Source organism: Microtus pennsylvanicus, chromosome 3, assembly GCF_037038515.1.
Source record: "Microtus pennsylvanicus isolate mMicPen1 chromosome 3, mMicPen1.hap1, whole genome shotgun sequence".
In the NCBI taxonomy this organism is placed as follows: domain Eukaryota; kingdom Metazoa; phylum Chordata; class Mammalia; order Rodentia; family Cricetidae; genus Microtus; species Microtus pennsylvanicus.
Window position 1 is genome coordinate 121,541,296 of NC_134581.1, and position 20,327 is coordinate 121,561,622.

General features: G+C 43.8%; 1 protein-coding gene across 4 annotated transcripts in view; it reads left to right on the forward strand.

Moving 5' to 3' along the window:
* Asph (aspartate beta-hydroxylase) overlaps window positions 1-20,327 on the forward strand; it is a 164,911-nt gene that overhangs the window by 72,392 nt on the left and 72,192 nt on the right. For all 4 annotated transcript variants that reach the window (XM_075966995.1, XM_075966998.1, XM_075966996.1 and 1 more), the window contains one exon: window positions 708-752. In XM_075966995.1, coding sequence (XP_075823110.1) covers window positions 708-752 — 45 coding nt within the window. The remainder of the gene's footprint in view (window positions 1-707; window positions 753-20,327) is intronic.

Sequence of the window (20,327 nt, forward strand, 5' to 3'; positions counted from 1 at the left end):
TTGCAGCTCTGAGGGAAAATGCTCCCCGTGGTTAGTGTTGCAGCTCTGAGGGGAAAGGCTCCCCATGGCTAGTGTTGCAGCTCTGAGGGAAAAGGCTTTCCATGGCTAGTGTTGCAGCTCTGAGGGGAAAGGCTCCCCATGGCTAGTGTTGCAGCTCTGAGGGAAAAGGCTCCCCGTGGTTAGTGTTGCAGCTCTGAGGGGAAAGGCTCCCCATGGTTAGTGTTGCAGCTCTGTGGGGAAAGGCTCCCCATGGCTAGTGTTGCAGCTCTGAGGGGAAAGGCTCCCCATGGCTAGTGTTGCAGCTCTGAGGGAAAAGGCTTTCCATGGCTAGTGTTGCAGCTCTGTGGGGAAAGGCTCCCCATGGCTAGTGTTGCAGCTCTGTGGGGAAAGGCTTTCCATGGCTAGTGTTGCAGCTCTGAGGGGAAAGGCTCCCCATGGCTAGTGTTGCAGCGGGGTCATCCCCCCCCCCTACTAGTTTATAGAGTCTGATGCTAACTGTAGAGAACCTGGTCTTAGTGCCATCTGCTGGCTGTTAGCTGGGTCACCTCCTGAGCCTGTTTTGCAAATGATTGGGAAGTTTGCAGCTTTGCTCAACTGTAGCTAATTCTTTTGTCCTGAGGGTGTCAAATCCTAGTGTTTTTATGACAATCAGAGGTATAGCCATGATCTGCAGCATATAATGGATTGTTTCTTTGTTTAAATTTTAGAAATAAACATCCCCTCCGTGGAAGAACAGCAAGACACTCCACCAGGTATGACATTTCCTTAGATCTAGTGTGTTTTGCTTTTTTTATTTTTTTTTTTTGGATGAATTTAAAATACTGTTGGCATTTTAAATTTTCAAATGGGTGTTTTAATTTAAAGTCTAAAATGTTGCTGGTGTTTTATATTCATAAAATACCGTATGAAACAGATCTATAGTGGATAAAAAAATCTTGAAGAGGATTTCTATACTTAAAAGAAAGACATTTGTTTTCTAATGACATAACAGAGTCATGGAAAACACATGCCTGGTTCAGACTGAGACATGAATGTTGTGTAGAATTTAAGAAGCGTTTAGTAAATTTCTTTACGAGTGTCCCATTGTGCATGCTGGTGAAGATGCAGAGCATAAGTTAGGGATTTGTGCTTTCGATTTTTCCATTTTGATTTTCAACGCGTCTGATGGTGGATATAAAAATGGTTGTCTCAGGGTGGAGTGGAATGGTGTGTATCTGTCCACACGGTCCATCTTGCTCCTGTCTTCCCAGTGCCCACGGCTGCCAATCTATTCAGGGCTGCTCAGTAGCCACGACATGGAACCCACTTCCCCACACTCTCCTTTGCCCCACGGTCCCCTGTCAACACGAGTGGGTTCAGATTTCTCAGGCCAAGACCAACTGCCCTAGTGATGAGGGATCCGTGTGGACAGGGGAAAGAAGGCTTTCCTGGGTTTCCTCTTGCATTTCCTCTCCAGTCATTTCTTACTGTTTCTGTATTTTATTGCTTTTATCTTTGGTTATCTTGGTTCACCATTTACTCCTTTTCAGACTGTGTGCAATACAAATCTTTAGCAGAGATGTGAATGACGGCTATCGATTTTGGTAGGAGTAAATTGTACCTGCCAGAATTAATTGAATACTGAATTTCAGACTAAAAAGCAGCCAATAAGTAAATGAATAAAATAATGAATATTTTTCAGTGTGCTTCAGTGTGTGTTGTGGTTCATTTGGTGGATGGAATGTTTTAGTTTCTGGTAGTTTTCATACCATGTACATGTATGTTAATTAAATTCAGAAACATTTAATGTAGAGACCCGAGTCATTGGTATTACAGTGTAAATGAAAAGATATCCATGGAGACATTTGTGTGATAGCTGTGGAATAATGTGTATTCTGTCATTTAGAATCGGCAAGGAGGGCAAGCAAAGCTGAAACTTATTGTTTCTCTGATTCTGGTTGAACACTGCTTGACACTGACAGGTAGAACGGGTTATAGAGTTGGCATTTGATGATTATAAATCTTTAAAGACAAGTATTGAGAACTAATCTTGGGAATAATGAATTTCCAAAGAGTATTTTTCTAGTTGTAGTCTATACTTCTTAATTTTTTATTGCCCTTACTATCCTGAAAGGAATTGAGCCTATTACTCTCTCTGCCTTTATTTCATTGCCTTACAACCTGACACCCTAATTGATTTGGAGCATGCCCATAAAATACCAGTGGTTACCAGGGTAGTGTGGTAAGGTGCTTTGTAAAGAGATACTTTCCAGCCTCAATAAAAGCACATAGAACTGAAGGCGTGATCCATGGCAGGCTTCGCAGTGTGTGATGAGGTCTCAGGGAGTGGTAGATGCGGCTGTTTCTGTTCAGGGATTAATTGGCTTGATCTGTGAGCTAGAGCAAAAGGAGCTGGAAACCTGAAGGAACTAATCAAGAACTGGGACCTGGAACTGGGTTTTGTCAAAGCTCCCTGGATGCTTTGCATGGCTGTTGTTTGACGTTGCTGTGAGAAAGGGCGAGGCTCAGAATCAGCGGTCACTTGGAGCCTTTGCATGTGGTTGACTCATTTCCTGTATCCCGACTTAGTCTTACTTCATGTTATAGTTTGTATTATATAATGGTATGGGAAAATGATCAACCTATGTTAATGGTATTTTGGTTCATTCAGTTGACTAATTCTGCGAAAGTGTTAACTGTTTGTCTGACGGCAAGAGCTGTGGGAACATGGCCATCAGGTCTGTACCTCACCAGAGCGCATCTCTGGAAAGCTGGGCTGGAGAGCTTCTGCAGAATGCTAAATCTTTGCTTTCCTCGATCATTGCAGGGCTAGGTCACACAGTTTCACTGTTGCTTGCTAAAGTTCATGATGAGGTAATTACTTCTGTTGCTCCCATAAGGTATCATGGCCATAGAAACAGTCACAAGGTAGATGAGTTATGACTCATTAAGCAGTGGATCATTTTTCCCCCCTAGGACATTCATGGATTAACTTAACAGGTAGAACACCATAGAGGCTAGATTTGCATTTATGTTAATCTTGCAGACAAGGAGGCTGAGATGTGGCAAGGCCATGACCTTCCTCAGACCCTACAGGTGACTAGTAGGAGAGCAATTGGAGAATAAATGGTGACTCTGGAGCCCGCCATCCTGCTGTTTTCTAGAATGTCTCAAGGACATGAAGGTCAAAAGGCTGATGGAAGTTTCTGGGGCCTTCTGAGTTTGATAAGTTAGACTCGCCATGTTCCTGTATGCCTTTCTCAGTCTTCCTTGGTTTATCACATAGGACTGGGGTATGTATTGAATCGGCTTGGAGAAAATTTGTGGCACACAATTTTCTAAGGATGTAACTTTTGGCTCCTTGGTGCTTTGTATGTGAAAGGTTAATCTAGAAAAGGATCATTCTGATCCAAGAAATTAAATATTTTGAATACCGGGTATTTTAAATTGATTAAAATATATCCCCCCAACTTTTTAAAAATTTTTCTCCTTAAATTCACATTTTCATTTGAAGTCGGCCAGCATATTCCTAGCAGTTTCGAAGCATAGATCCACACAGCACCAATGGAATGACTTATGGAGGAGTCATTTACGAAGTTGCTTACAGTAACTTTTTTGCTAAATGATACTTAAAACCCTGGGAGCTAAGTGGTCCCATGAAGTTTTTGCCTCAGGGTGCTAGCCAAGGAGTAGAAGACCATCAATTAACGTGTCGAGAGTCGTTTGACTCAGAAGAGAGTTGTGAGGGCATTATGGTTTCTGGAAGATTCTTCTGCCCTGCCTCCCTGAAGCTGGTGATCATAATCTTGGCTTAGCAGATCTCCTGGAGTTGAGGTTACAGGCTGTTGTGAGCCTACTCACACCCCTGCTGAGAACCAAGCTTGGGTCCTTTGTTATATCAGCAAGGACTCTTAACTGCTGGTCCCATCTCCCTTGCTGCTATCTAATGAGCATTTTCTGTTAAACTTTGAACAGCTTCCCATTGTATCAGTATAACTCAAAACTATTTATTTTCTTAAATTCTAAATTATAGCATAATGTCAACTTGATGTTTGTGAACTTTTCCTCCTGAGGTGTAATTTGCATCCCGAGAAGTGTTAAAATGATGGGTTTTGACATGTGTATACATGTTTGTAAATACTCAGACCATAGTCTAGAAAACATGCTGCACCCCAGAAGTCTCTGCTTCTTGTCAGAAGTCTCTACAACTGATGTTCTGACCTACAACATCTAGACTGGTTTTGTCTGCTTTTAAATTTAATTTAATTAGAGCCACACACACCCCCACCGGCATTTTTGTGGTTGGCTTTTGCTGTTTAGCATGACATCTGTGAGCTTCAAATTTCCTTGCTTGTAAAGTCCAGTAATTTAATCTTAACCATTACTGTTTTTTTATGAACATACAATAATGTTTTATCATTCTGATGTTGATGGATATAGTAAGTATTCCTAGTTTTTTTGACTACTATGAAGGAAGCCGCTCTATTCTTGTACATGTCTTTTGGTGATTATTGACAGTCACTTTTGTTGGGTCCATAAAGTTATATGTACACTTTCTAGTTGCTTCACCCGAGCAACAACAGTTCTTGCTTATATAATGGCTTGGATTTTGTTATGGCTACATACAGAGATAGATGATGGATGGATGGATGGATGGGTGGATGGATGGATGGATGGATGGATGGATGGGTGGATGGATGGATGGATGGGTTGACGGGTGGACGGATGTGTTGACGGGTGGACGGATGGGTGCGTGGGTGGGTGGATGGATGGATGGGTGGGTAGGTGGGTGGATGGGTGGGTGGGTGGGTGGGTGGATAGATGGATGGATGGATGGATGGATGGATGGATGGATGGATGGATGGATGGATAGATGGATGGGTGGGTGGATGGATGGATGGGTTGACGGGTGGACGGATGTGTTGACGGGTGGACGGATGGGTTGACGGGTGGACGGATGGGTGCGTGGGTGGGTGGATGGATGGATGGGTGGGTAGGTGGGTGGATGGGTGGGTGGGTGGGTGGGTGGATGGATGGATGGGTGAGTGAACGGACGGGTGGATGGATGATAGATTGATGCATTAATGGATAGATGGATGGACGATATGTAGTGTCTTAGCGTTTCTATTGCTGTGATAAACCATTATAAGCAAAAACAACTTGTGGGAGGAAAGGGTTTATTTCTTTACAAGTTATAGTTCGTCATCAAGCAGGGTGAGGCAGGGACAGGAACTAGAGACGGAACTGAAGCCAAGCAGGAATGCACTTGCTGGCTTGCTCCCTATGGCTTGCTCAGTCTGCTTTCTTATATACTCTAGACGTACCTGCTCGGGGATGGCACTACCCACAATAGGCTGAGCCCCCACCCCCATCAGTCACTAATCAAGACAGTATTCCACACGCTTGCCCGTGGGTCAGTCTTTTGTAGGGATTTCTCAATTAAAATTCCCTCTTCCGATATATGTCTATCTTCCTGTAATTTGACAAAAGCCAACACACACACACACACACACGACAGAAGGGAATGCCATAGTCACAAACTATCTTAAGTTATTTGTAATGAATCAGTATTATCTCACAGTTCTACAGTCTACAGGATGCCCATGTCCATGGCGTCAGCATGTGCGTGGCTTCTGGTGATGGCCCTTTCACTACATCACCTCAGGATGGAGGAGGATGTGCTGAGTCTAGGAAAGCCTGCTAGCTTGGCCCTTTCTCCTGATTTTCAAAAAACTGATTCTGTCTGTAGTCCTCAACCTCCTGACCTCTTCCAAACTGGACTGTCCCTGAAAACCACTCTTTATATTAAATTTCTGATACAGAGGTTTATGGGAAACACTAAAGCCTCATCAGTAGTCTGGATTTAGAAATTGTAGCAGCATTTGCCTGGCCTCTGGGGAGCAGCCACCTCCTTTCTTACCCAGTTCTGTGTAAAAACCCAATACTGTACAGTGAAACAAATCACACACTAAAGTCTGGAGCAAAAATGCATGTCGGAAGTTGGATAGAAATGGATTTTGCTGCTTTTAAAATATTTATGCTTGTCAACAGCAATAAAGGTTAACATAAATTACTCTCTATTTTATTCTTTTAGTGATTTTGTGAGGGGGGAGCTGTCTAGGGAGGCCAGAAGAGGGTCTCACATCATCTGGAGCTGGAATTACAGCTGGTTGTGAGCTGTCCTACAAGGGTGCCAAGAGCTAAACACAGATCCTTGGAAGACAAGCAAGGCCTTTTAAACCCTGTATTTGAGATGCCACAGAAATACCTTTGGAAATTCTTTATGTACTTATCTTTTAAATACAGACTTTTTTTTTGTATTTCTTTAAGATTATGGGTAGCAGAAAGAATTTTAGTGCTGTGTTTCTCATAAGCCCGAGATTCTTGCACATGGTGCTGTCAGGTGTTCTCAGGAGCCCCAGGCTCCCGTCAGCAGCCTTGTCAAGTAATGGCCAGAGACTTCTGGGTTGTTAATTTATTCTGTTACCAAGTTACCATTAAAAACAAATCAAAACATTTACTTAAGCTGACGTGTGCGTGTGTTTTTAAGTGGTATGAAAATGAAGCAGTTTGACAGTCTGCCTGGCTGGTCCTTTAATTTAGATTTCCCCTTATTTTTTCAGATACTTAAAGCTTCAAAGACTGCCCCTACTACCACAGGAGGACCAGACTAACCATACGCTCCAAAAGATGGCTGTGCTAGATCTCATGATGTAGTTACTGGCAGATCGAGATCTTTGGGAATGGAAACTAACGATGTTTAGAGTGAATGACAGTCCACTGGCAATTTAGTGTATTCTTTTTTTTTTAATGACATTTTACTATACATTCCTGTGTGTCCTTACTGAGAGCACCTGTGGCTCTCTTGGGTTTCTTTTTCTTTCGGGGTACAGCTTTAGATTTTTCTGTATTTATGTGTATTTTACTGAGAAGACTTGATGATACATTGATGATGTAGCAAAAATTGTCATGGCAGAGTTTGATATTTTATTAATGATTAGCATTAGCTGTGCTGAACTGACTGGCATGGACACTGTTATTCGGGATTTCAAAGCCACTGTGAGCACCTTGTATTAGCACCCTGAAGACTGCACCCTGTACCCTGTACCCTGTACCCTGTACCCTGGTGGCTGAGGAGATGTGAGTCTCATCCACGCACTGTTGTCCCAATCAGGGCTGTTGATGTTAGATTCAAGCAGCCAGGTTACAGCACTGGCTTTGAAATTTGTTTTGTAGTTTTTAGTGGTTTATTTGAAATTTTAATATTTTTATTCAAGATGTGAATGATCACTGATATACTTTTTAGTAGAGGGGAGAATTAAACTCCTCGTGGGGGACAAAAGGTAAACAGTAGCCTGCAAAATATACATGTCCTCACACTTCAGCACGATAGATCAGCCATATAACGACCTTAGTCTAGTCTGTATTTATTTACATTATTGAGACTGCTGGTGTGTAGTTTAATGACCATCCTGTGCTGTTCCCAGGCAGTACCCTCTCCGCCCTGGTGTCTGCTCAGGGCTCTCGCTAGGTGAAGTCCGTGGTCCCTCAGGTTGAGAGGATTCAGAGAGTATGAAAAGCAGTCACTGGCCCAATGTCTGCTGCTGGGTACCTGGGATGAGCCTCCTCCTTCACACACTGACAATTTTGCCCTATCTATAGTAAGCCCTCTCTGCAGCTCAGAAAAGATGCAATGGTGAGAAATTGATTGGTTAGAAAAGAAGGCAGCTAGTAGAGATATGGCTTGGGCAGAGCCAGAAGCCATTTTTAAAAAGCCATAAAGATATTTCATTTGAAGGACAGGGGTAGCTCCTGTTTATGTTAACACTGTCTAAAGATAGATAGAGTGATCCATGCTCTGCCCCCGCCTCTTCATCTAGCATAAAAGCAGAATAAATTTTGTCATTGAACATTGTAGTCACAGTGTTCTGACTTCTGCATGCTGGCTCAGTGTGTAATGACACCTCAGCTAAGTCAATAAGCAATAATTTTTAAAGCTATTATATGGATGCTATAGATTTAAAACTTGAATTATAAATCTCTTAATATCGCAACTTACAGAACACTACTTTTTATAAAACCATATTTTTTTAGGGCAGTTAGGAGTGACATATTATTGATAAATGGCTGAAATAAGTTCCATTGGACTTTTGTATGTAATCATTTGTCGCCAACTTCAAATACTTTTATTTGATAAAACAAATGTGTGTGTTAATGAGCCTTGTCTTTACAAATCTGTGCCATGCTGGGCAACAGGGCTGGGTTGTCTAAAATAATGTGTCTGTTGTGTGCTGTTGCTTTAGAGCAATAAAATGGAGATGAATTCTTCTCTATATTGTCATTATTTTGAAGTATTTTAAAATTTTGAATGACAGAATTGGTGTCTGTTATACTTATAAATATTTTAGACTTAGAGCAAACTTGTTGACCAGAATTACAAACGAACACCTTCAACCCCTTTTCTTAACATATGTCCTTTTTCCTGAGAATCTAATCGAGGACCTGGTGTGTGCCAGGCAGGTGCTCTAACACACATGCACAGACCAAATCATTTAGTTATTTAATTTGAGACTAGTCTCTCTACATTGTCTAGGCTAGCCTTGAACTTTCCACATAGCTCAGGCTGGCTTTGAACTTGGAAATTTCTTGTATTAGCCTTTCGAGTAGCTGGTACTCCAAGGGAACAGTGTCATAGTCTGTTTCTAATCCAGGTTTCATGATGTGATGTGGCTGGTTTTAACATGTCCTACTGCGCTACATTGCTAGAGGTCAGAATTCAGTGTCATGCATGCCCTCCTCTTCCTCCTGGGTAGGTATTGCCTACTGGGGAACTTCGCTCACTTCCTGTGGAGACTCTTAGTCTTAACTCCTATGAGAACCACTCTGAGAAGATACAACTTCATGAGGGACCACCTGTTGGGGAAGTGTGGGTGGTTCTTCTTTCTCATGTTCAATCTTCATTTCCCACAGGTAACTCTTTACCTGTCAGCTAAGAAAGGAACATAGTCTTTGGGCTTGAGGAGGTCGTTTTTACCCGGGTTCAGAAAGAAACCCTAAAACTAGAGGTGCCTGATAAGCAACAGACCCCCTTTGGATGAGCCTCGCCCACTCTGCTCCTCCTTCACATGGCTTAGAGAGCTGAGCTTTGTAGGTGGCTGGGTATTATCCCTGCTGGCAGATCATACACGGCGAGTCAGAGGACTGGAAATGCCTGCTAGCCCATGGCTGTACTTGGCGTTTTGGAGTGATCATTCAGGGAGCAGGTGGAAGGTGGATACAATGGGAGAGAGCCATTGTTGAGTGGCCAGGAGGCCAGGTAGGGTGCTGTCAAGGGATAGGTACGTGGTGCTGCTGTGCTTCACCTTGACCTGAGGCAATGTCAGTAAAGAGAGGAGACCTGCTGAAGGGTGTGTCTTGAAGAATAGGTGGCCTGGAAATTCAGGCAGAAATAGACGTGGTCCTGGATCTCCGAATGAACAGGTGCCCGGGATGAGGCTCTTGAGTAGGTAGGTGAGCCTGCGTCAAGTTGGCGTTTGACAGCTGGCCTCAATAGCCCCCCTTGGTAGGCACATTATTTACACAGGAGATGGGGTTTGGCAGGATAAGAACATCCAGTCAATGAGTAATTCAGTCATGGTTGCATGAAAGTCTGTAAAGACCAAGTTTTCATTCCTTTTAAGGTTTCTTCATGCTGATAAAATCATGTGATGGGGAAAGAAGAGCAAAATCAGGATGGAAGAGGAGTGTGTAACACCTTTCTGGACATGAGAATTTAAACACAAAGTGTCAGAGTTGTCAGTTAGCCCCCTTGCTACTAGAACGTTCTCTGTTCTATGATTAAAGTTCCTAGCATCTTTACGTGTGAATTATTACTACTTCTCATAGCTGATGAGGAAGTTAATGTGGGTAATTTGTACAATGTGTTTAGAGGGGGGTGTACCAAACAGGAAATGCTTAGTAAGTCATTTCCTTCTTGACATAGAGAGGTCCATATGAGTCTCTGGAGAAGCATAGGACAGAGGGCTCTAAGGTGAGCTGGATCTCCCAGGAAACTCCTAAGCACTAAAACAAATGTAGTTGGAATGTTCATTCCTGTGTTTTCTCTACATCCAGCGGGGAGAATCTGGACTCAGCTTGCTGATGTGCTGTGAGGGACAGGGACAACACAGATGAGAACAGGGCTTTTGTCCTAGGGCCTGGAGATTTAGGTCTCTTGTCCCACCCTACGCACTGCATGAGAGAAGGGAGAAAGATGGTGCCCTGCTTTCTGGGAGCATGTCCAACTCACTTGCCTTCCAAGTACCCTGGGAATTTGGTTCAGGCAAATTAAGGAGACTTGATAGTGTGGGCCCAGGGATCCCACACGTACATGGGATCCATACCTACATGGGATGTGAACTCGTTCCTTAATTTTCCTCCAGGGGTGGGGAGCTCTGTGGACCCTTCCACAACCATCACCCACCTGCTTTGTTTAGCTGTGCTCTTCGTATGCTGCTTTTCAAGTCTCTTTAACCCAGTGCGATGACTCCAGGATGTAGTGCTGTGGGCTTCTAGCAGTACTATAGATGCACTAAAAAAGAGCTTCTTGGAGACGGACATTTTTTATGTCTTTCTTCTTTGTTGTAGCTCTGTTATCTACGAGAATACCAGGCAGATATTACGGCCGGTTAATATGTACTGTTGAGGCTAGGGTGATGGCTGAGTCAGGTCAAGGACCCAAGTTCAGATTCCTTAGCACTATATAAAAACCAGACACAATGATTTGTGTTTTTGACTCTGGTACTAGGGCCGGTAGCGATAGACGGATCCCTGGCTCTTACTGGCCAGCTAGTATAGTCATATCCCTGTGCTGTGGGGTTATTGAGAGACGCTGCCTCAAAAAATTAAGGTGAAGAAAGATGAGGAAGACAACCAGTGCTGACTGCAGGCTTTCACAGGCCTGTGCACAAAAATGTACATTGGATGTGTGCACATATGTAAATACACAGACACATATACCACCCACATACCCCAAAAATATGGATAATGACTACTGAGTGAATTGTCTATGCAGCTACCTAAAGTTTTTCTTTTATTTTTAAAACAGTATTATTTTATATATCAATCCCAGTTCCTCTCCCTCCAGTCCTCCTGCTCCCCACCATCTTCTCCCCACCCCACCCCCCATTCACTCCTCAGAGAGGGTGAGGCCTCCCATGGGGAGTCAGCAAAGCATGTGGTCACGTGACTGACCGCTTGGTATGAGTTGTGCCTGTTAGTGCCTGTCTCTTCCCACCTCGTGTGTGTGTGTGTGTGTGTGTGTGTGTGTGTGTGTGTGTGTGTGTGTGTGAATGCAAGCACATCCATGCCATGGCTGATGTGTGGCCATTAGAGGACAGTCTTGGGTGTCAGTTCTCACCCTCAGAGCTCCCACGGGATTCATTTCTCTTGCCTCCACCTCCCGTTTCCCCACAGGAACACTGGGGTTACAGATGCCTGTGCTCTGAAATCTGGCTTTTTCATTGGTTCTGGGCATGGGAGCTCAGGTCTACATTCTTACACAGGAAGTTCTTTACCTCGTGAGCAGACCTCCCTACCTCCAACCACACGCACCCTCCTATACAGCTTGTAACTTAAAATAATCCATCTGGTGGAGGCCAGAGGTTGATGTCAGATGTCTTCTATTGATTTCCACCTTATTTTGAAGGCAGGATCTCTCCTTGAATATGGTGCTCACCCAATGGGCTAGTCTGGCTGTCCAGCAAGTCCCTGGGATCTGCTTGGCTGCCCACAGCACTGGGGTTGCTGGCATGGGCCACTTTTACATGGTTACTGGGAATCGAAACTTGAGTCCTTAGTGTTCCAGCGAAGCACTTTACCCTCCAGGGTCTCCCCAGCCCCGAGATAACCTGATTTTAAAATTGAATCAGATTATCAATCTGCTTTAGATAAAATTGTTATGTCAGTCTCTCTCCACTGGATGTCATCTTTCCCCACATATCCATATTCCAGAGCCTAAAGCAAGTATGAGCTACAAACCAGTGGAGTGCAGTTTGCTACATTGTCACATCCAGTGTCCCATCCACTCATTCAGCACCTGTTCACGTCTGGTTGCCAGGCTCTGTTTGGGGCACCAGGGATATTGCAACAGTAATAAAATGAAGTTAGAGCTCTCAGAGGCTGATATTCAAAATATGCAGAGCCAGAAATGTTTTGGATTTGGGACTTTTTCAAATTTTAGACTATTTACATATGTAATTATGCATGCAGCTCTTTATAAATCTGTCTATATGTTTTTGGTTTTTGTTTGTTTTTCGGGACAGGATTTCTCTGTAGCTTTGAAACTTGTCCTGGAACTAGCTCTTGTAGACCAGGATAGCCTTGAACTCACAGAGATCCACCTGCCTCTGCCTCCCAAGTACCGGGATTAAAGGCGTGCGCACCACTACCACCTGGCAAATCTATCTATATGTATATATATGCATGTATATTTATATGTGCGCGCGCACACACACACACACACACACACACGTCACTTGTGTCTTACGTGCAGTGAAAAGGAGGGCTGGGGAGATGGCTCGGTCAGAAATGTGTCAGCCCCGAAGCCTGAATTAGGTGGACACTGGTGATTCTGATGCTGTCAAGGCCAAGGCAGAACGATGCCTGGGGCTTGCTTATCACCTCGTGTAGTTGAATGGGCGAGCTTCAGTCTCAAAGACAGCCTCTGCCTTAAAATCAGAAGAAGAGGAGAGACTGAGAAGGGCACCAGACATTAACCTCTGTCCTCCATATGTGCGGTGCATGAGCCCGTGCCTACGCACGCGCGCGCGCACGCGCACACACACACAAGGGTGGGGCGTGCAGCAGGAGAAGCAATAGCGGGCAGGAGGAGATGCTGTACGTGCAGCCCCTTCCTGACAAGTCAATAGAGGGACTTTTGTCCTCCACGTGGGAAGAGAGTCTGGGCTTCACCGAGAATATTCCGAGGCCCTAAGGTGCGCATGCTTAGTGCAGTTGCGTGTTGGTTAGTGGTAGTAAACGGTAAAAAATGTGAGGAGGGAACGTGTTGGAGTGGGAGAGATCAGAGGTTGAGGAATTCACAGAGAACTTGGAAGATCACGGCCAGGACTTCCGGCTGGTCTCCAGTGAGAGGGATCCATGGTTTTCGGAGCCTAATTCTGGCCAACTAAAGGAACAGAAGGACGCAAGAAGAGGGACGCAAGGAGGTTACAAGAGACATCCAGGTGACCAGTGAGGACCAGGATTAGCATGGAAGTTAGAGAGACAGGGAAAGGGAGAGCAGTAGTGTTCAACAAGGCAGTGTTTTCCTTATGGGCTTTTATGTATTTCCTTTGGTTTAGACTAATACTCGATTTGTGTGTGTGTGTGTGTGTGTGTGTGTGTGTGTGTGTGAGAGAGAGAGAGAGAGAGAGAGAGAGAGAGAGACCTGCATGTTTGTGGGTGTGGGTGCATGTGTTGTGTTTGTGTATGTGTGTTTGGGTTGCATGTTTGTTTAAGGAGTTTCATGCGTTACATGTTTGCTAGACTTTGGGATATATAGACCAATATGCATTATATTGTTAAGTACAATTAGTGATGTGTTTTCATAGTTATATTGTGAAGGTTTCGAAAAAAAGTATTTAGATAAAAATAGACAGTGCCCCAGCAAAACACCAGATGGCAGTAGAGAATAAGTTATATTTATAGGACGCAAAATCACATTTGCAACGTAGCTTAAAGAAAAGGCTAAAATAGCTAAGTTGTAGCCAGGAAATTGACTTGGTGCAACTGGCACCTTATCTAGAGAGTTCTTATTTTTTTCCTGATTGTAATCAAATCAAAATACAGCAGACATGAGTAACAGCCAAGCCTCATTCTTAGCTCCTGCTCTGGGGTGATGTGTATGTGTGGTGTGTGTCCTGCATGTTTGTGTATATGTATATGTGTGTGTGGTGTGTATGTTTGTATGTATGTGTGTGTCCTGCATCTTTGTATGTGTGGGTGCTTGTTTGTGTGTAGAGTGTGATGTGTGTGTACTGCATGCTTGTGTTTGTGGGTGTGGGCGCATTTTGTGTGTGTTTGGTATGCATGCTTGTGTGAGGAGTTTCAGGTGTGTATGTGTGTAACATGTATGCTAGACTTTGGGATAATTAATATCTCACTAATCCAGGGGATTTATATTTTTGCTGCTGTTTTGTTTTCCCCTTTAGACTGCACAGTTTCTGCATAGTGTGTGAAAATTCACTGGTTTTTTTTCAATCTGCTGTTGGGCCCACTAATAAATTTATTTTAGATTATTTTCTTTTCTTCTCTGGACTTCCAGTTGCTTTTTAAAAAATAGTTTTATTTCACTATTGAGATGACATATCTGTTCATTAGTTAACGACTTATTTTTCTTTGCTTCTTTTGTTTTGCTTCTTAATATAATTAATTAATTAACTAATTAACTTTTACAGCCAGGCTGCTGTTTCCCCTCCTTGCTTTCCTCCCAGTCCCCCTCTTCACTAATTATTAACAGTCATTCAGATCATTGATTTGATCTGTTTTGCTAATAATAGGTCAACATCTCAACACAGTAGAAGCCATTGCTATTGGGTAGATTTTTCTTTCCTGTCTTCTTTGCATGTGTGCTAACTCTTGGTTAAAAACTTGATTGTGTTTCCAATGTTTGGCAATTCTGAAACTGTTCTTTCTGAGAGTTGATGTGCAGGTAAGAACTAAGTCAACCTCACTGAAGCAAACAAACAGCAGCTGTCTCCTCTACAGTGTAAAGCCACTAGGATTTTCCCTAAATTTTTTTGCCTTTAATTGTTGTTTCCAAAATATAAGTCCTTTGGGGGCGGGGATTGTCTGCAGAACTTACGAATCTGCCGGGGATTTGGGTAGAATTCATACTCAGGACTTGCTTCCCTTCTTTCTGTTCTTCACCTTCTGACAACCTCGTCGTTCTGCCAGCTCTAAGTTCCACACCTGAGGCCAGTTCTGTGTTTCTGTGTTCTGTCCCCACTATGTGTGACTGGGAAGTGTAATTGGGTTATTTCGGCAAAAGCAGTTCTGTCCAGGGTACATCCCCATTGGCCTCCGGGAAACATGACGTTTTGTGTTCATCCTGTGTGCAGGCAGCCCCTCTCCACAAAAGAGGGCTGGCCCCTATTTGGGAGTTTGTTAATTTCCAACTTGACTGAACCTAGAATCCCTTGAGAGATGGGCCCCTGGGCCCTCTGACTGTAGAGATATCATTCCTGACAGGAATCCTGAACTAGTGGAGAAGAGGAGCTGAGCAGCCGTGGACATTCATCATTCTCCTTCCTCGCTATGGGGATGACGTGACTAGGCTTCCAGCTCTGCCACCTTGACTTCCCCTCCGTGGTGTGCCCAGAACTGTGAGCCAGAACAAACCCCTTTTCCCTAAGTGCCTTTTGTCAGAGTATTTTATCACATCCAAAGGGAAAGAAACTAAGACACCATCCTACCAATAGGATATTACAGAAATGACAAAATATGGCTTCCCAACAGGGCAATAGGTAAAATGCCACAGTGTTTCACTTTCTTTCCTCTGGTTCACTGGGGAAACCAGCTGTCCCTCTATATTCAAGTAGCTTAGTTCATGTAGCTAGAAACTCATACAAGGTAACCAGTGACTACAGATGTCACAGGGTGATGTGACTTCCCTGGTGCAGTCAGGTATCGCCCCCTTGAGTGTCTTCTTTGTCTCCATGCTTCCTGAGGCCACCCATGAAGGTGGACAGGAATCACACAGCCAGGCACTCAAACAGAACCCAAACCACCACTTTGTTACTGTGCCTTTTGTTCCGAGAAGACAGGATTGCCACTGCTGATGCCCATGGCTTTAGAGCACACAGGAGCAGGGGCAGTCTTCTAAGAACTGCGCCTTCCAGTGGCTGCCTGCCATTGCCTTCAAAAGGCCTTTTAAATGTTTTGATGTCAATTCATCAGCCTAATGAAGTGTTTGCACCAAAACCCTGCACATTAGGCAGCTCAGGTTTGAACTGCTCTGGCCGAATTACTTAGCTGTGTCTTTTCATTCATTTTTCCTTGAGCTGTTGTTTTTCTTTTTCTTGTTGACTTTAGTGATTTTGATCATAGCCCCCCATCGGCTTCTGATATTCCGCAGTTTCTTTTTCTATTTCTTTACATGTTAGCTTCATGTTTGATGTCTTACAGATGCGGTGTTTGGATAAGTTCAATACACAGATGGATGATTCGAGAAAGAATTACATTCTCTCTTGTGCTAGAGAACTTGGAGCAGGCTTAACAATCTCTCCTGGCCTTCACATAGGTGTCTATTCCGCAGTCAGAGAATACCTGTATAAAGACACTAACGGGCTTGATGACCTTGAAAGTTTAGGAGACAGAAAGTGAGAAGTGTGGTACTTTTCTAAATAATTCACCTGTGGAGACAAGAACTGTGGAGTTGGCTGTGACGACGCTGGTCATGAAGGCAATCACTCCACCTGTGTAGGTCCTCCATCTGGTATGCATGAGCTCAGACACGTCCTCACTGCCTTGGATGTACATACTGTGTGCTGTGGTCAGTGGAGTTAGGTTTGTGTAGCATCTGCTCATGAGATGCCTTAACCCACTGTCGTTAGTTGTCCCAAAGCACGCGTATTCCTCAGGATCAGTACCAACATCCCACCGAGGTGGTGTTGTGCCATCCGGTACTTCAGTTCAGGTCCGACCACTTTGCCTTAGTGATCTCCCCATATGACAGAGGAGCAATATAGAAATAGGATATATAGACCAGTTCCATCAAAGCTTTGGAAAACAGTCTCGCTCCCACGCTGCAGCTGCGAGGAGAGGTTATGAGATAACTGCCATTAAAGATTTATTATCGTCATTACACTCAACAGCTACAGTAGCGTTAGTGGTTCCTAAAATACATCAGCAGTTATTGTCTGATTACGTCTACAGATAAGTTAATTATAGGAGATTTCTGACTCTTATATAACTCTGATTTAGAGAGAAGTTTAATTACAGCAATTTCAGTGATTTAAATAAGCTGAGCATATATTACCAGTCTCAGCAAGTATAGCTGAGGCTTTCAGCTGTGTTGAAGTACAGGTTCGCTTTGTTTTCGGTTTTCCTTGCAGGAACTGAACTCCACAGTAGGGCACGTGATAGCCCAGGACACCTGTTCCCACCAGAGGGCAGCTCCAGTCGAACACTGCAGGAGTGTAATAGCGACTTCTTCCTTATCATTAAAATGCCATTCTAATGCTTCCCACCGAGCTCTCCGCCTTTGCCAACACTAATTTGTGTAATGATTGTGGCAATGTGAGCAGGAAAGGAAAACAGGCTTCTCAAGGCGAGGAGGATACAGTGGTAGAGGATTTTAAATGTTCTGTTAGGGTCTTGATTTGTTTTTCGGTGGGTGAGAATTGTGGCCCTATCCTTAAATCAAATAAGTCAGATGACTTTATCAACAACTTTCTTTCAGTATGTGTAATAATTAAAGATTAACATGTTACTTATGTATGCCCAGACTAACATAAAAGTATACTTTCGAGAAAAAGTACTATAAAAAGATAAAACTATGGGTAGTTTATTTGTCTAAATAAATAAACATAAAAGTGGGTAGCATGTTAGTTTAAAAGGTGCAGTGAAGATTACCTTATTTGGAAATCCACAGGGCTTCTTCTGTCTATTTCACAATTCTACTGGTAGCTTCTGCTGGCATTTAGAGTAGTAATTCTTACCATATAATTTTGTATTTTCCCTTAAACATAAAAGTGTTGTTTAGAATAGAAAGGGCAGACTCGTTATCTGTGGTTTCTCTTGCTCATGCTCAACAATGCCCCAGTACAGAAGTCGCTGCCATCTGAAGGTCACTGTGGTCCAACGTCCAAATGACCCAACTGACTTCATCTCATCGCATGGGTGCTGGATGAGCTTACATCATCCCAAGAACAGCGCAGTACACTAAGATATTTTCATAAAGAAAAAAAGGAGAAAAAAGCCATTGCCATCACTTCTATTATAAAGCATGGCTATACTTGTTCTGTTTTATTCGTCATTTTTATTAACCCGTTAGTGTGCCTATTTGCGAGTTAAACTTAATAATGGGTGTTTCCATATAGAAAAAGCATGGTTGGGGGGGTTAGCTGTGTCTACAGCTTCGGGCCTCCGCTAGGAACATATCCCCTGTTGGTGAGGCTGGGCTGTCACACCAGTAATAGAGAAAACAAACAGGTCCTGGCTATTTCACTCGGGGAAACCTGTCACTTAGTGTGGACTGTCAGTACATTCATCCTTTTGATTCGAATGTCGCTTCCCTTTCTGTCACCTCCTTTGCCCTCTTTGTCACCCATGTTCTGTCTCACATGTAGACTCCTGCCGTCTCCCACGGACCCCACCTTCAAGTGTTACGGAAGATATGTATGGGCATTTCGGGTTTTGTAGGCTCGGCTTTGCTGATCAGCCATGATGGCCACACAGTTGCTGGCGGTGTGGGAGGAACCCTGGGGCTCCTTTAGTGCTATAAATGTGCCGTCAGGGGAGGACCCCAGACCTTCTGGCATCTGAATGGGGGACACCCGCTTCCTCTTCCAGGCTACAGCCTGTCTGAGGCTCCTGACTCCACCATGGTCTTCTCATTCTCCAGACCATCCGGGGGTAGATGCTCTTCTCTGGGCCGTTGGTTGCTCAGCTATTAGAGGAGCTGATTTGGTGTTGCTTGTGTACTGAGGATCACGGATACAGTAGTTAATGAAGAGAGAGAGAGAGAGAGAGAGAGAGAGAGAGAGAGAGAGAGAGAGAGAGAGAGAGAGAGAGTTTCCTGCTCTGCGGTTGCAGTTTTTGTTGCCTTTTCCTGCTGGGGTCTTGCTGTGCCTTCCTCCCAGAGGCATCCAGCCCCGACTGGACATTAGGGTGGACACTTTTTGGGTTTCTGAAGAGAACTGGTTTTTTGCTTTGTTTCGTCTTGTTTTTGTTTGCTTGTTGTTAACATAATGAAGTAATGAAAAAATATAACCAAGGAGCTGGGCACAGTGGGTACTTTCCCTCAACCCTTGCCAGCATCGCTCTTTGATGAAACACTTTTTGCGGTGTTACTCTTTGGAGAACAAAACTTACTCCTTTCTCTCACTGTCCAGTGACTCACACACTTTCTCTATTCTGAGTCCTCAGTGTGCTGTTGGGACTGAGACTTTGTGTCATGGTCCTGACTCATGTGCTGGATTTTGTTGGCATTCCCCTTTAAGGTTAAGGATGTTTTGTCTGGAGCCTAGTTAATTATGTGACTATCACCCTAACTGTGTCCAAGTTTGTGAAACACTTAAAACTCCACTCAACCTGAATGGTGGTGGTGCACGCCTTTAATCCCAGCATTCGAGAGGGAGAGGCAGGCGGATCTTCGAGTTTAAGTCCAGCCTGGTCTACTATGAAAGTTCTTGGACAGCTGGGGCTGTTAACATAGAGAAACTCTGTCTCAAAAAAACAAAAACACAAACAAACAAACAAACAAACCTCAACTTGGATAAAATCTGTTTATACAGTGTTTATTTGGCTTCTCTTCCCCTAAAGATCACTGACTCCTGAGTGTGGGTACCAACATATTGCTGTTATTATCACTGGAGTTATTCAGCTAACCAGAGGCTGGGCAGCATTAATTGCAAATTATAGCCTCAACATAAAACCAATGAACTTGGGTGAGCACTTAATTTCTGTCCCTTGTCACTTTGATTCATACTGCATCTTGCTTTTTAACTGCTGCCATGAACCCCGTGTGTATTTCTCTGTGGTCTATTTTTTGCCATGGCATTTGCAGACAGTCATGAGAGTCAAGCAGTATAGGACCCAGCAGGGTATGTGTTGTTGTGCCATTAATTGCAAGACTCTGTGCCCGCGAGGAAGGAGGCCAGAGGCAGATTGTCTTCTACCCCCTGAGAAGTCTGATAATGGCTTGACAGTGCACTTCCTTGAGGATTTCTCAGTGGTTATAAAATACAAGTGAAGAGACTTGTTGGAAAGAAAAAAAATTGAGAAGGCTCTTTAAATTGCTTTCGAGACTAAGAGCATCAAGCACAGATAGGACATTGGCATCAAGATGGGGCTGGGTACTTAGTTTTGCTTTCTTGGGACCAGGACTGAGAGTTCTGCTGAGTTTTTTGGTTCAAGTGTGAGTCTGATCATGACATTGGGTGGTAAGCCTCTCTGGCAGAGCAGGAGATTTGAGAGTATTGACCTGTTCAGACTTTAACACAGCCAATTTTTCCCCTGCCCATAAGCACTGTAGTTCCTACTCTTTGTGTGAAATCCCTTATTCAAAACAAGAAATTGTTACTATGAAACACAAAGGATCCTCGGGCAGAGCAGGGCTGTCTCTGATCCACCCCTCCTATTTTGTC